Genomic DNA, 15,873 nt, shown 5'->3' on the forward strand with positions numbered 1-15,873 from the left:
CGCCACGCGACTGCAGGCCACGCAGCAGCGCCTGGGCATTGTAGAGCACGTGCAGCGGCTGCATGAGGTCCCAGTCAACGTGCGGCGACGACAGCGCCGCCATGAGCAGCGAGTCGCCGTCGATGAAGAACTTCTCCATGGCGCTCAGGTGGACAAACATATCGAACTGGCGGGGGCGGGCCATGGCGTAGTGGAAGTCGACAGCCACCTCGGTCAGAGCCTTCTCAATACACGCGATGGCGCTAGGCTGACCGGCGAAGGTTGCCAAGAACTTCCACGCCATCCGGCACTCATCGGGGCTCTGCAGGGAGTCGATCTGGCCTACAGCCGCAGCTCTCGCGGCGACGGCAGCGTCTCCCTGCCCTTGTCCTGTCTTCTCGGCCGCAGCCCACCGCAGCACCGCATTGCACGTGCGCAGCAGCGCCGTCGTCTCGTGCACGGGCCTCACCGTGGATGGGCTCGTGCTGCTCGTGGTGGTGGCCTCGCTGCTCCTGCTGATCAGGCAGAGCAGAGACCGCGCCTGGAACAACTGCTTGATGGGCAGCGACGCGCTGATCTCAACGCTGGAGTCGAAGTCCGGCTGGCCATTGGCATCCACGAAGAGCTGATTCAGCTCGCGGTAGTGCGATGACATCCTTCCGCGTACTTCACGAACTTTCCACGCACGTACTTCGTCGCACAGACCCAAGGAAGAGAGCGTCACCACGTGCGAGAGGACCCGGCAACGATAGCGGTGGGCTTGCGTACTAACGGCGCTGTCGACCAAGTGGCGGCGACACACACCCCTTTGCCTGTTGTACCTCTGCTGTCGTCGTGTCTGCAACCCCTCCAACGGACTCAGCAGACACTCGCTCGCGGGTTTAACTTTTTGCTAGCCTTTTTATTTCCTCACTTAGGATGTTTGTTGCCTCTCTCAGGCGGACCAGGACGACTGTGCGCGTGCGTGGGCGGAGCTGAGTGGAGGAGTTGGGAGGGATGACGAGGGAAAGACTGCGTAGCGGATAGCAAGACAGAGAGAGAGAGAGAGAGAGGGAGAGACGTTGCGGACATGAAGGATGAGTCCCGCTGCCGGAGTGGAGAGGGACAGAGCTGAGAGGGGGAGGCCTCACATTCTCGATTTTTCCACCTCACACGCACACGCAGAAGCGCCGCCGTCGTGATTCTCCGGGTTGTTGCGGCGCTTCTACATCGGGCACCGCAGTTCGTGCTCGACCACTGTCCACGCGCTGTGTTCTCGTCTTCAGAGACGCAGCGCCCCCGCCCCCACAAAGAATAACGCAACGCACCGAATGGGAGTCGTGTTCGATAGGAGCGATGACGACAACGACGAGATGTGGGTGGTGGCGGTGGTGGTGGTGATGCCCGCCCCACTCTTGGAGAGCGACGTGGGCCCACAAAAGGCCAGCGCTCGGCGTAGAAGAAAAGGCAAAGAGGGCGGTGGGGGGAGGGGGGGGGGGAGGCGCCACTCACGCACAGGGTGTGTGGAAGCTCAGCACGCGTGGGAGAGAGAGAGAGAACTACATCGGATACTTGTGCACGTAGGCAAAGCACCACGTACACATCTGCAGCCGTGGCGGCATGGGCGAAGTGGCACAGACAGCGACGTCACACACCCACACCCACACACGCCGTCACGCTTGCTGCGGTGGCGTTTTCATGGCTCTCCGGCTGCCCCTTCACGTTCGTCGGGCCCATCTGTTGGTCCCGCCGCCGTGCCCAGCGTCAGTTCCTCACTGTCGATCGCCTGCACGCAGCCAGAGTCCATGCACTCCACCGCCAGCCCTCGAGACAGCGTCCACACTGACGAGCGAATCAGGGTCAAGTAGGCGTCGTGCCCGACTCGGATAGCGGCTGCAGTGGGGCCAGCCCGCACGCCACCCACCACACGGCAGAACTTCAGGGACGAGCAGCTACTGCTGCCGAGTATGATGGGCACCGTCCCAGTCACAGTACAATGCGTCAGCCGCACCTGCGACCGCTGCGACGCGAGGATGGCGGTAATGCTCGCGTATGCGACCTCGGCGAGCGTATCTCCGGTGGTGCGCAGCATTATGCCAGCGTTGTGTACCGCGGTGAGACGAGCAGGTGAGAGTTGGGTCACTGCCGCACCACCGTGACCAGCGGAGCCAAGCGAGTTTTCAGTGTTCTCCCTCTCCTGTCTCGTTGTGGGGTCGCTGCAGACGTCGTTGCCGTCGTGGCTCATCGGTGCGGCAGTGTAGGCGCAGTACGGCCAATCATTCAGCGATGTACCAACCATGTGCAGCGTGCACTGTGCGCCATCTGCAAGTGAGAGAAGCAGCAGTGGGACAGTGGTAACATCAGCAGCGGCCGCTGCCACGACAGCACCACAACGACGCAACGACGGCGCGGGGGTCGGGGTGTGGGTGGAGGCGGGGGGTATCGCTACCGGAGCTGCGGCGGAGGCACCGCTATCACCTCCCTCGATGGCGCTACTGTCCTCCTCGTCTCCTCCCTCACTGCGCACGATACGGACGTAATCGCAGTGAAGCTTTGCATACGGCCCCTCGCACGCGACGACAGCTGTGAGCTGTCCGGCGCGCCGAATACCGAGGTGCGGCTGTAAGGAGAGCGAGGCGTCAACGATGCAGTCCGTGAGGCTCAAAACGCCTTGCTGGCAAACATGCACAGCCGGCGGCTGACGCATCAGGTGGTGCAGGATGCGCACCGAAGGGAGAGCCTCCCTGCTGTCTGTGGCTCTGGCGGTAGCAGCGGCGACGGCGCGACCGGCCGCCAAGGTTGCCTTGGCGGTGGTGGTGGTTGCAAGGAGCGGGGAGGCGTACGCACTGTCGCTGTCCACCTCTCCCGCCGAGGTTGTGTCGTCAGCCCAGTTGGTGCTGTCTGTGTAATTGTGCTGCGCCGACGAGTCGCGTTCCCCTTGCCCTGCCCACGGGCTGCGTTGCGTTCTCGTCGCCACTGTGTTGCCGGTGCGGTCCCTCTCCATGCCCATCGACCCGTCCTCGTCGTCGTCGCTGTCATGTTTGCTCTCCCCCTTTCGCGCACCGCCGGCGCGGCTGCACTCGGCGAAGTGCCGCGGTAGATGATTGGTGGGCCGCAGCACGACGCGCTCCATCGTGCACGTCCCGCGCACCACGCAGCTGCCGCAGATTGCCGGGCGGACCGCCGGAAAGGCAGAGGCGATGGAGGGCGCCCCGGGTGCAGGGGCCGCAGGAATGCTTGCTGCTGCCGCGACCGCTGCCAACGGCACCGTGGCGCAGCGGGGTGGAGCAGCGACACTGGCGGAAAGCGACGGTGACAAGGGGTGCTGTTCCCCTACACCGACAGCCGTGCTGACAGGCTCAGGCCCGGCACTATTAGCGCCCGCTGCGGCAACGGGCATCACCAACGTGTTCAGCCGGAAGGGCAGCCGAGTATCGAGGTGGGCTTCCCAGCAAAGCCACTTCAAGCGGCGCCGCACAGCCCTTGTCAGCGGCACGGACCGGCTGCCGCCGACCTCTTCATCCTCGTCTTCTGCCAGAAGCGCACCGTCAACGTCACCGGCACGGATGGTGACTGGCGACGCTGTGGTCGCCGTAGCGGAGCTGGCCGAGGCGGCTGACCTCGTGCCAGCACTTCGGCGCAACGAGGCGTCAGAAGAGAGGCGCTGCGTACACGTAGTGACGCGCGGCGGGGGGTGTCTCGGTGTTCGTGGCGCGCTGGAAGTTAGGGCCGGGGGCATCGCTGTTCTACCGGCGGCGGCGGTGTAGGCCGTGGATCGAGGTGCGAACGATCGAGCCCTCGCATTAGCGAGTACTGTACCGCAGCTGCTGCCGTCTTCCACAACGGGTTCGGTTGCTGCTGCTGCTGCTGCTGCTGCTCCGTCGTTCGGATTACTTCGCACTGCCCACTGGTGGGCCACACGCCACGGCACTGCGACGATGTGCGAGGCCAGACTCCGCAAGCGCCGGACCGCCGCGGACACCGCGGCACCGGGGCCATGCCACCCCAGAATTCCCCTCATTCCGCCACTGCTTCCTGCCCCGCGATCCTCAGCTTCTTCGTCACTGCCCATGCCAGGGCCGTGGTCATTGTTGACCGTCTCGTCACCTTCGGGTTTTCGAGTGATGCGACAGACGCCTCCGGCATGCACGACTACCGCGTACTGCTGCGCGCAACGGAGGAGCGCATTGGCGAGCGTCAAGTGTGCGCCGTAGAAGACGTTCACACCGACTAAGCTGCAGTCATACACGATGGATTTGCCAATGAAGCCCGTCGCACCGTCGCCGCAGGTGATGCCGCAGCGAGCGCCACCACCGAGCACCGCCTGTGGCAGATGTGCCGTCGCCTCGTCAAGGGCGATGCAGGCGGGTAGCAAGTCGGATACGTTCGCCACGTCTTCGGGGCTGCAGAATGAGGTGGCCGATGCCGTCGTCATTGGTGGCTGCTGCTGCGACTTGGACGGCTGAAGGAGACATGTGGAGCTGGCACTACCTGACGCTGTCCTGGCGGCAGCAGCGACGGCCGCCGACGACATGGCCGATGACCATGGCGAGGCGTGTTTCAGGGCGTGGATGTCCAGTACGCAGTCCGGGTCGGCTTCGCAGTGCGCTCCGTCGTACAGGTACAGGCCGATGCGCGAGAACCCGTAGATCTTCACGTGGCCCTGCAGCGACAGCAGACCGCTGCGGCACTCGATTCCGTACTTCTTTGCCGTGTAGCTGCCGCGGCGCACGACGCAGTGCGCGTGGGAAAGAATGTACACGCCGACGTGGTTGCTGCTGGCACTGCACTTGGTTAGCTGCAGCGCGCCGCCGTCGGAGGTGAAGCCGTTGACAACGTGCTTGGCCGTGCAGTGGTGCGCATCCAGCAGCGTCTCGGGACCGAGGGAGGCAAAGCCGAACGTGACGCAGCGCACTTCGGTGTCTTGCGCGTGGCACTGGCTGCCAGACCACACCTTTACTCCTGAGGTACGTACAGCTGGAGCGCTGCGGCCGACGGACGACGGCGCCAATGGCGGGGTGGCGGCCGCCGGAGCAGTGGGGCGCATGACCTCCTCCCTCTCGTCCTCGCAGACTTCGTCGCAGTGAGGCGCTGTGTTGCCTTGCTGGTCTGCGAGGCACAACACGGATGATGGGAGTCGATCGTGGTGGGGGTGGTCAGGGGCACCGTCGCTGGAGCTGTACACCAGTTCCTCCGCGAGGCTGACGTCGAGGGTGAGGTAGCGAGTCCATGTGTCAGGCTTACCCGCTGCACCGTCCTCATTCGAGCTGCCGCGTTTTCCCTCCCTCGCTCCTCCTCCTACTGCAGCTGCAGCCCCGGTCCCCCCACCAGGCGCGTTTGCCTTGCCAGCACCGCCGCCGCCGCCGCCGCTGCTGCTGCTGCTGCTATGATTGTTGCTGTGAAACACATAACGTGCGGCGTCCGTGGGGGACACGTCTACGAGGCACTTAGTCAGCCGCAGCACGCTCCTGTTGTACGCGTTGAAGCCGCTGTCGCGGCCGCGCAGTACGGTGATGCCGGTGCACTCTACCTCGCTGGACTGGCTTTCCACGCCGTAGACGTCGCCGCAGAAGACTGCCGGAACCCCACCACAGATGAGCGGCGGCGGTGTGCGCCCGCAGGCACTGACGCCCACCACGTGCGGCGTGCTGTGGGCCTCCACGCGAGAGTTGTTGAGGGCGAAGAGGCCCACGTGGGATGTGTCAGCGCCGCAGTGTTGCAGTCGGCATTGCGAGTGGTCGATTGTGTAGCCGTTGATGCCGTTCACCACCATGCACTCCTGCAGCTCTGCTTGCGTCGACTGGATGGCGGCAACGCCGAAGCTGTAACCCGTCATTAGACAGCGACGAGCCTTAAGGCTGGCGTGGACGGCCTTGACACCGCATGAGCGCTGCCGCGGTGACCCCGACCGCAGCGCACTGGCGGCGCCGCCATCCGCGCTATTCGATGCGCGGAGACCCGTCAACTTCAGCGCAGTTGCCGAGGTGGCCGAGGGGGCTGGCGATGCAGCGGACCCGAGGGCGGCTGCCACTGTCGCCGCCACCGCATTGGCGGCCTCTTCGGCCTCTGCCGTCGACCACAAGACGCATTCCTCCAGCTCCACCACGCTGTCCTCGTAGGCGTAGACGGAGGTGTCGTGCGCGTTCATCAGCGTCACCCCCGTTGCCTTGAGCGCGGCGTCGCGCACTTCGAGGCTGAATCGACCGCCAAAGAAACCGAGTGTCTGCTGCGGCGATGACATCTCGCTTGCAGTTGGTGAGGGCCGGTGCGAGGCGTGGATTGCCGTGGCGGTCGCTGAAGCAGCGTCGCTCAGCGTATCGGAGCGAGGCAGCTGCTCCTCGTAGTGACGTCGCGCAAGCCGTGCGACACGAGCGGTGCGCTCCGCAACGGCTGCCGCAGACGTCCACAAGGACTCCGTCGCTGAGATGGCCGGCGGCACCACCCCTCCTTTCCTCTCTTGTTGCTTCTGCAGAAGCTCCCCCATCACAGCGCGGTATGCTGTTTCGTGGGCCTCGCCGAGCAGACTGCACCGTCGCGGGAAGCTGCCGCACCTGTCGTCTGTCAGGATGCACTTCGCCTTGCGCAGCACGAAGGCGCCGACGTGATTCGTGTTGGCGGAACAGCCATCCAGCGTGGCTGCGGAGGCGTCGACAGTGAAGCCGTTCACAACGTCCTCGGCATGGCAGCGGTAGAAGTGCGCCACCGAGTGTGCGATGACGCAGAATGCGAAGTACAGATGCCGCGCTGTGCAGTGGCGGGCGGTGAGGGTGCCACCGAGCTCGACGTTAAGTCCTGTGCAGCGCGTCGTGTCGCTGACGCGTATGGGCGGTGGTGGCGTCTGCTGCCGCATTTCACTGCGATCACTAGAGGGGGTTCCATCACCACCCGCGTCCACGCCGTCCCCCTCAGCCCCTTGCTCGCCTGCTACTGCCTCAGCTGGCTGCACGGGACTCGTTGCCGCGGCGGTGGTCGTTGGGCTACCTTCGAAGAGGCAGTGCTCCACGTATGCACGGCACCCCTGGACGCTGACGGCGCTGGTGATGGCGGCCGTGACGGTGCAGTGCGCCATATCTACGATCGCGTCTTGTTCAGCAAATATGGAGCGCTCCGTGTGGCGGCCAGGGTTGACGGTGCAGCGGACGAGCCGCAGATGACCATGGTTCGACACGAGTATCAGTGAGCGCAGGACTGTCATCATGGCTGCAAGAGACGGCGCAACGGCTGCTGCTGCTGCTGTTCCCTCGTTGCCACTGCCCTCGCTGTCGTCGCTGATGCTGGCGACTTCATCGTCGTTGTCACCCTGGTCGAGTTCATGACTCACAGCCTTGGGCTTGTCGCCGGGCTTCTCAGTCTTCACCTCTCGACTGCTGCGTCGCCACTCACACACCGCTGCTGCTGCTGTGTGAACGTAGGGCATCAGTCGATAGACATGGGTGTCTTCGGACATCTCCACTCGAGAGGAGTCGAGCACGAGCACGCATTCCTTCCGTTGCGCGTAGAAGAGGGCCGGGGGCGGCGGCGGTGCCGCTGCTGCGCTGCAGGCCGTATCGGCAGATGCCGCTGCCGCCTTGCCGGTCTTGGCCGCCGCGCCTGGCGAGGCTGTGAAAGGGGATCGTTGAGGTGGCGCGCCACGTCCAGCCCTGCGACGACGGCGGAACGGCCCACTTCGGTACGGCGGCAGCCTTTGCAGTAGTCGATCGTCGGGCATCAGCGCCAGGTGAGTGTGCGACACCTGCACAGTCGCCAGCTCCTCCGTGGTGAGTGTGCCGACGAAGACGCAGTTGTGGAGTACGAGGCCGCCGAAGACACGGAGGTGCCCGTAGAGGTACATATTCCTGCAGTGCAGCGTGAGGCCGCAGGGTATCTGGCATGTGTGCACGTCACCTGTCGGGGACGGCGCCGTCGATGACTGCAGAGAGAAGCGAAGCTGCTGGTGCTGCTGCGTGGCTGAGGTGCTGACTTTTCTACTGTCGCCGCTGCTGGGCTCTCGAGAGGCGGAGACGGACACGCGCATGTTTCGCAGCACGCAGGCCACCCGCGCCTGTTGGACGTCGTCGTCGGTGTCACCGAGGAGGTGGACCTCAAGGGGAAATGGGGCGGCTGCGTCATCCGCAGCACTGCCCTCGCATGACACGCCCGCTGCTGAGAGCCGCAGCACCTGTGTGGTCCCAGACCCTTCCACATTCCTTGTGGTCGCAGTGCTGGTCGCCGGTGTTGAAGATGTACCGATGGGGGGCGGCGGCAGCGTCAATGGAATCCACAGCTCGGCGACGCGCTGCTGCAGCGGTGGCTGTAGTTCCTCGCTGTTTGTCGCCGCTCTGTGCGGGGGTGTAGGGGCATAGGCAACGTGCGAAAGCGCCGGCGGGCGTGCACGCAGCACTCGCTCGGCGTTCATGACCGGCGTGAAGATGGACATCGCTGCTGACGGCAGCGGCAATGGTGTCGTCGTCATTGTCGACGGGGTGCGCTGCTGTAGCATAGCAGGCATATCTGGCGTGGTGCTGTCCGCCGCGCTGTTCTTGCAATCCACCACTGCAGTGGTCGAGACGACGGTCTGCTGCACCCCCCGCACACCGGACTGGAACAGCTGCACGCCCTCTGCATCCGCGAGAAGGGCGGATGAATCGAGCAGCATGACGACCGGTGTTGTTGTTGCTGCTGTTGGGTGTTGTGGTTGCTGTGGCGGGATAGGGTGGAGCGGAGGCGGCGGGGACGCCGGCAAGGGCTCCGCTGGGGGAGCGTAGGTGGCTACGAGGGCATCGTACACGGCGGTGTTAAGGCGAGACATGTCCCGCAATACATGTGGCGCGAGTGCGCCGCTTCCATGGCTACCACAAGGGCTATGTGCGGACCCGAGCTCTATGAATGACAGGGTCGTTGCGGCTGTCTGCGCCTCGTGCGGTGAGGCCCTCAGCCTCACCGAGTCGAACCCAGTGGCGGCGACGGCGCTGCCCCTGCCCAAGTACATGTCATGGTGAGCTCTCTGCACCATGCCGCCGCCGGTGGGCGCTGTGGCTGTGGTTATGTGGCTTGCAAGGGGTGCGGGGGCGCCGAGGCTGCCCCTCGACTCCGAGGTGGGAAGAGACGTCGCGCCATCGCGCACGGCACCCGCATGCGCCGCGGTCGGATCCACGTAGCGACGAAACAGGTGTGGATGCGCGCGATGGATGTACTCCATGCCGAGCTGATGCTCTTCCTCCGAGTAGGCTCCTGTAAAGGGCGATGCGCCGCCGCTATCTACGCCCGCCGCCGCCGCCGCCTCGCGGCGACTCTCCATCCGCTCCGCGTCATCAACAGACACGCGGCCGTCGCCGGCAAAAGGGTTGAGGGTCTCGTAAAGCGCGACTAGCAGCAGGACGATGTTCTCGGGTGTCAGCTCCCAGTGCTGCGACATGAGCTCGAGAGAGCAGAGGGCGCCGTGGTGAATGAAGGATGCGATGAGACGCGGGGCCACAACGAAGACGAGCGGCATGCGGGCAATACGACGGCTGCCGCCCCTAGCTGCAGCTACGGGCGGAGCAGGAGACGCGGCGGCGCCGGTCTGCAGCCTCGCCACCCCTAGGTCCACGGGGCGACGTTGGAGCTCGTTGTACGGTTCCGGGGTGGTGGTGGTGGGCCTGCTGTTAGGATCGTCGTCACTACGCTGTTGCTGCGTGCTTCTGACACTCGCGCGCGAGCCACTGCTGCCGTCTGGGGAGCCCGGGACTGTCCATGATGTCAGCTCGCGGCTTCCATCGCACGCTGCTGCCTCTCGCGCCTTACCTCCTGCACCTCCAGAGACGAGCGAGAAAGATGACTGCGGCGATGGTGTCGAAGAGCTCGTTGTCGTCATGTCGTGCCGATGCACGGGTGGGGGCGATGTTGCGGCAGCCAAATATGGCGCTGCATCGGTGGGGTGGGGAGCCGTTGCGCTCGGCCTCACATGTCTTGCAGGGTGTCGATGTAGCGATCGCGCACCTCCGACACCGGTGCTTTCACCCCACGCCCTTCCTGCCGCGCCGTCCTCGCCGTCGTCGTCTTCGCTAAAGACGAGTTCGAGCGACACGTAGAAGTCGGCGTTGTTCTCATCTTTGTAGAGCAGCTGGATGAACCACCTCGTCAGGTCATCATCGTCGATGAGGGCGACCTGTGAGATACCGTGCGGCACGTTTCGGCCGCTGTTGCGCTTCAAGTACACAAAGAGTTTCTGTAGCAGCTGAATGTACTGCTTCGTCGGCATCGCTGCTGCTGCTGATGGGTTTAAGTGGAGAGGAGCGGATGCGATGCTACCAGTCGTGTGATGGAGAGGGGGGGGGAGGAGGAGGAGGAAGGGGAGAGAGAGGCGACGAGAGATGAGCGGCAGCGCGGACAACAATAACGAACAAGAGGAGGGGGAGAAGGGGTGATTTGTGCCTGCTGCGCGCGCACACACACACACACACACAGAGCGGCCTGCGACAGCCGACACGCTTGCGCCACCCATGCGACGGGCAGAGTGTCCGCGTGGCTCGGACACATCGCACCCGGCCCTCGCTGTCTGCTGGTGTGGAGCGGGGGGCCTGCGCCACCACGAGTGGGATGCACCACGTGGCGGCCGGCATGGCGGGGAGCGGCTGTGAGACGGAGGCCGTGCTGGGATGGCTGAGTCGGCGCATTGCTGTTTGCACGCGTGTGTGTGTCTTACGGCTGCCTCGCACGCCACGCGACGGGCCCCTGATGGCAGGTCGTGTAGGTGAGGGGTAAGGTGTGGGGGGGGGTTCGTACGTGCTTGGCAGGGAAGGGGATGAGCAAGTCGAGAGGAAAAGCCGTCTTCCCACCTCTGCCACCGCGTATGCCTGTGACGACGTCGGAAGGCCTTCGAACAGCGGGGTCGAGAGGGAGTGAGAAGAGGCGCGTGAGTTTCTGCGTTAGAGCGGGAGGATAGGATGGAAGGGCTGGGGGTAGCAGTGCGAGTCTGTCCAATCAAGGAGGGGTGTGTAGGGTGCGTGTTGCGAGGTCGGGGATGGGAGGCGACGGCGTCGTCCAAGGCGAAGGGCGAAAGGGAAGAAAAAGAGAGAGAGAGAGAGAGAGGCGCACCTCACAGGTGGCCACACGTGCACAGGAGTCCTCGCCTGTTGTGGCTGTGTGTGCGTGTGTGTGTGTGCGTGTGCGTGTGTTCCCTGCCGACAAGGGGGTCGCGTTCTTTTCGGGACACGGGGACGACACAGACGTGCACCGCCCCGGCGCATTACGCCGTCGCCTCCGCCAACTTGGACGCCTCGTTCTGCGCCTTCTTGGCGGCAATGCCGTCATTCTGGACCTCGTGAGGGGCGGTGCCGCTGCCGTCGCTGGTGTCCTCAGCCCTGGAAGCGGCGACGCCTACCTCCGGCTGCCACCCCTCGCAGAGGTCTGCCCACTCAATAGCGTTCGACGCGTACTGCTCGAGCTCGTCGAGCGTGACCTTAATGCTGGTGTTAGCTGTCCCCGCTGCCGGGTATACGTATGAGAAACGCCTTAGAGAGACGTCCAGGTACACCTTGACGCCGTCGTGGAGGCCGAAGGGGCACACTGCCCCGGGCGGGAAGCCCGTGTACGGTTCCACCTCCTCGCGCTTCAGCATCTTAGGCTGACACGCAAACTTCTCCTTGTACTTCTTCGCGCTCACCTTTGCATCACCCGCCGCCACAATCACGATGACGTTGGCGTCGCCAGGGGCGGTGGTGGGCAAGTCGGCAGGCAACGTGCCCACGCTTTCGCTCCCCCCCGCACCGCTGCCGTCCTGCTGCTGCTTCTGCTTACTCAGTTTCATCTTCGCCTTCTCGTGCGCCTTCGCTTCTGCCTTGCAGATGGCTTTCCTCTGCGAAAACGACAGCGACTTGGCAATGCGGGCCGGCTCGCAGTTCAGCCGAACGGCGGCGAGCTCGACCGTGGCGCTGCTCTCGTTGAACACCTGAATGCGCTCAATCAGGAACGCCGCGTTCTTGGCGACGAGGTGCTGCTTGCAACGCTCCATTGCTTGTGCTTGTCGTTGCTGTGAGACGGTGACGGAGGTGCTGATGGTGGTCGGAGATGTGGAGGGAAAGAGCCACGAAAGGGAGGGTGGGGGGTGGTGAGGAGGTGAGCGGGGGGGGGGGCCGGGTAGGAGTACCGGCAATGCGCTGCGAAGTACGAGGGTGCTGGTGGCGCGTGAGGGCAGGAAAGAGAGGGGTGCGGGGGAGTGTGGGGGTTGCTGCTGGGTCATGTGGGTGGCACGTCCGCGCATGCCGCTTTCCCTGTAGAGGAGACAAAGCAGCCGACGAAGGACTTTGCGTTGGGGATACCCTCATCTCACCTCTTCCTCCCCCTTCTCGGGGCTTCAGGAGGGCGGAAGAGAGGGGGGGGGGAAGGGGGAGACACTGATGCACAGAGAGCTGCACATTCTCTGAACAGTATCAGCTCTGAGTTGCGTGTGTGTGTGTGTGTGGAGATGCACACCTGCCTTGAAGCCAGAGGAGATAGACTAAAGAGCAGCGGCGCGTGCGCCCGTCAGAGCAAGCGAGAGAGGGCTTTGGTGTAGCCGGCAAAGACATCAGTCGTCCGCGCTGGTTGCGCAGCTGTTGGGTGACGACGCTGATGATGAGACGAGAGTGAGGAGGGCGACACCATGGAGGAGCGCTGCCGCTGTGCAGAGCCCCGAATCATGGCTGATGCGTATCGCGATGCTGCCGCTTGCTGCTGCTCCTGTTCTGCCGCTTTCGCCCTCTCAGCCGCCTCCCGCTGACGCTCCGCCTCGATCCGCATCTTGGTGCGCTGTACGGCTGCGTGGACCCGCGGCGCGGCATGCAGAACGTCGTCTGGCATGTAGTACCTACCTCTGAGAGTCCCGGCGGGGTTGCTTGCGCACACCGCATACGGGCGAGTGCGGCACAGTAGCCCAGCTCTCACCAGCGCCTCATGCACAGCGATGGCGCGTCGCCAGTAGGTCAAGGCCGCAACTCGGTGGTATCGCGTCGGTGCTGCCGTATGCTCGTCGATCTGGGAGGCGGGAGGCGGCCGTGGCGGGCAGCGTTTCCGCATCACCTGTATCATCCAGGCGTACGCCAGCTCAATGACGAGTGGGTGGTGGGGGTATTGGGTCGTGGCCGTGATTGCGTGTTCGCCGCCGCGGCCGCCTATTAGCGACGCACCGGACCCACCAGCGCCCCACGCCTGCTGCAGCTGCGCGGTTGCCCCCAGCAGCGCCAGCAGAACGCGCGACAGAAATGCCGGCGCGAGGGTGCGCGCGACGTCGTCGATGGAGGTGATGCCCCGCACGGTGTCGTCGAACACTAAACTGAGCAACTCCCGCATCCTGTGCACAAGCCGAGCACGCACGTCGTCTCCGGCTGTCGCTGCTTCTGCACCGGCCGCACTTGGGGGCGGCACTGCGGCAATCGTGCGCACGTGAAAGCGACAGAGCGCCTCTACGGTGCCGGGGAGGGCGTGTAGGTCAATGAGGGTGAGCGACGCCGCCGAGTCAGAGGCGGCCTTCCCCGGTGGTGACGCGGAGGCGGCGAAGCGCTTACGCGATCGGCGATGGGCCTCAGGGGTGGTGGAGAACGTAATGGAGGAGAACAGGCGCATATCAGCTTCCTCTCCCTCTTCCTCCTCCTCCTCTCCCCACTCCCACGACTTGTTCTCGCTGGCGGCGTTGATGCCTGTCCTCGTCGGAGAGTCGGCCCGCTTCACACCCCTCATGGCTGCCTCAGCGAGGCAATGCGGCGACTCGCCCACAGCACCGACGCTGCCATGCTGGGTCCCCCGCGAAACGAGACCGCCTGCGCCACCCTTCACGTCGGCGTCGCCGTTCAGCCGTGTTACTCGGCCCTGTCGCAGTGCCTGAGTCACTTCGGTAGGTGCCTTCAACACGCCGCGACGACGCAGCAGCAGCGTGGCCAGGCTATCTTGCAGTGCCTCCAGCAAGGCCACATCGCCGCTGCGGTTCTCGCGCCGGCCAACCAGCCCCACCACGACGAGGGCAGACTCGGGGTGGGCGCGGACGTACCCAGTCAGCGGCGCCGCGAGCGCGGCAGCGAGGCCATCGTGCCACCACTGCAGCTTGCTCAGTGCCCGAGTCAGGAAGAGGAAGCTGGTGGTGTTTATCTTCAGCAGGCGCGCCGACGCCTTTGCCGGCCCAATCGCGTCGGCCGTGGCGCCTGTCATCGATGCAGAGAGTCGCCCTTGTTGGCCACTCGTAAGAGTCAGCGACAGCGCCTCCGCCAGGTGGTGGAACAGACGGCCGTTCGCCACGGGGTGGTTGCTGCGGTCGAGCGCGCGACGCCGCACAGCTGCCGCAGCGGACGCCAAGCACGGATCTGCGGTGTGACCGGTGATGAGGGCAGCGCCAGCGGCGGTGGAATTCGTACCACCAGTGCCGACACTCATGCCATCACCCGGTTCGGCAGCGGAGGGGCTGGAGAGGTGGTGTGCTTGCTCGGTGGACTGGCGCAGGTACGAGAGGCGCAAGAGCTGCGCCTGGAAGCGCGCCATAGTGTCGAAGAGAAGGCTGTACTCCTCCAGCGTAAAAGCCCGGGCGGTGGTGGACTCGGACGGTGTCACTGTGGCCGCCGTGGAGCCGCACCGTTCCAAGTGCACGACGATGGAGTCCACGAGCGTTTGCAGTACCGCCTCCATGTGCACCAGCCTCTGCTGAGCGAGGAGGTGGAGAACCTGCAGCGACGTCGTAGTGTCCATGCATGACACCTCGCGCGAGAGCCACTGCAGTAGCAGGCGAGAGAGGCGCACAGAGAGCGGTGCTGCAGGTAACGAAAGGCGGTCACGATGCGGCTGCGGCTTCTGGGGCGGACTGAGGTCCGTGCAGGGTGGTGCGGTGGCAGATATGCTCCGCGGCGAGCCTTTCGTCTCGGTTTCCATGACATACAAATCCATCCGATTAAGCACGCTCAGCACTGCGGTGAGAAGTCGCTGATTCCGCATGAGTGAGCGTACTGCTGACGTGACGTCGCCCTCGGCCTCCGCTGCCCACTCACTCACCTTGCGTCGCTGCCTCTTCGCGCGGTATTCATCGCTGTCGTCGCCAGCAGCGGCGGGGTCGAGAACAGGAGATAACCGGCGCACCACCTCATGAAGGCACTGCATCATGCTGCTGTAGTCCAACTTGCCCAGCCGGTTCTCGAGTTCCGTGCAGAACTGCGCCTCTGTAAGGGTGGTGAGTCGCGTCGCGTAGAGAGGAGAGAAGCTGATCAGCGACCGATGCAACGCTGGTTCAGACTTGTCTCGCGGCACGGCGTCGCTACCGCTGTAATCGATCTTCTGTTGTGCGCTGGAGAGGGACGCATCCGCAGCCGCTGCTACTGCTGTCGTTGTCGTCGGGGCAGCTGTGTCGCTGCCGCCACTGTGATCGCCTTGATTCTGCTGAACATCCCTTGCATCGTCTGAGCTCAGCTGCTGGAACACCTTGGCGAGATCGATCAAGGACAGACCACCGCCGCTGCCGCTGGCAGCACCACTACCACTACCAGTGCCGTAGTGGCGGCGCGACGTGTGAAGCGGTTGGGAGAGTGGATGCTCCGTTGCGTTCGGCGAGGAAGGTATGAAGGTGGTGGTGAACCGTGGCAGTGATGTTGACACGGGCGGTGACTTGACTGGCACGCCGACGCTCTCGCGAGAGCCGTAGCCGAAGCTTCTTCGCCACAATGCGGTGCTGCAGCGCGCCAAAACACCCATGCGGGACGTCATATACTGTGCTGCTTGAGGGTATGAAGACGAGCCAGGCCGCGTGCCTCTCAGTGTCTGTCCTCAGCCTCCTTGTGGGTCGCTGATGCACTTGTGTGGGCGGTGTTGTTCGTTGGCGTTCGAGAAGCGTGTTTGGTGTGGTCATGTAGAAATTGTGTGAGTGGCGATTGAGGAACCGCAGCGAAGATGGTGGGAGGTGTGGAGGAGCCGAGGAAGGGGGGGGGGGGCAGAGGGGGGGGGGGA

The 15,873-nt window shown here is 64.5% G+C and overlaps 4 protein-coding genes across 4 annotated transcripts in view; all 4 read right to left on the bottom strand.

Annotated features, from left to right (window-relative positions):
• The window catches only part of LBRM_03_0590 (conserved hypothetical protein), a gene marked incomplete at both ends in the record, with an annotated part of 6,624 nt that extends 5,990 nt beyond the window's left edge, over nucleotides 1-634 (bottom strand). The window contains one exon of the mRNA XM_001561599.1: nucleotides 1-634. This exon is cut by the window's left edge and continues 5,990 nt beyond it. Within this exon, the coding sequence (XP_001561649.1) occupies nucleotides 1-634 (634 nt within the window).
• Nucleotides 635-1,654: 1,020 nt separating this feature from the next.
• LBRM_03_0600 (conserved hypothetical protein) lies at nucleotides 1,655-10,420 on the bottom strand (the record flags this gene model as incomplete). The annotated part of the gene is made up of 1 exon (XM_001561600.2): nucleotides 1,655-10,420. One exon carries the CDS (start codon nucleotides 10,418-10,420, stop codon nucleotides 1,655-1,657), a length of 8,766 nt encoding a protein of 2,921 aa, XP_001561650.1.
• A 744-nt stretch (nucleotides 10,421-11,164) lies between these two features.
• Nucleotides 11,165-11,929, bottom strand: LBRM_03_0610 (conserved hypothetical protein; the record flags this gene model as incomplete). The annotated part of the gene is made up of 1 exon (XM_001561601.2): nucleotides 11,165-11,929. One exon carries the CDS (start codon nucleotides 11,927-11,929, stop codon nucleotides 11,165-11,167), a length of 765 nt encoding a protein of 254 aa, XP_001561651.2.
• Nucleotides 11,930-12,441: 512 nt separating this feature from the next.
• LBRM_03_0620 (conserved hypothetical protein) lies at nucleotides 12,442-15,633 on the bottom strand (the record flags this gene model as incomplete). The annotated part of the gene is made up of 1 exon (XM_001561602.2): nucleotides 12,442-15,633. One exon carries the CDS (start codon nucleotides 15,631-15,633, stop codon nucleotides 12,442-12,444), a length of 3,192 nt encoding a protein of 1,063 aa, XP_001561652.2.
• Nucleotides 15,634-15,873: the final 240 nt, after the last annotated feature.

This window comes from Leishmania braziliensis, chromosome 3 (genome assembly GCF_000002845.2).
Source record: "Leishmania braziliensis MHOM/BR/75/M2904 complete genome, chromosome 3".
Taxonomy (NCBI): domain Eukaryota; phylum Euglenozoa; class Kinetoplastea; order Trypanosomatida; family Trypanosomatidae; genus Leishmania; species Leishmania braziliensis.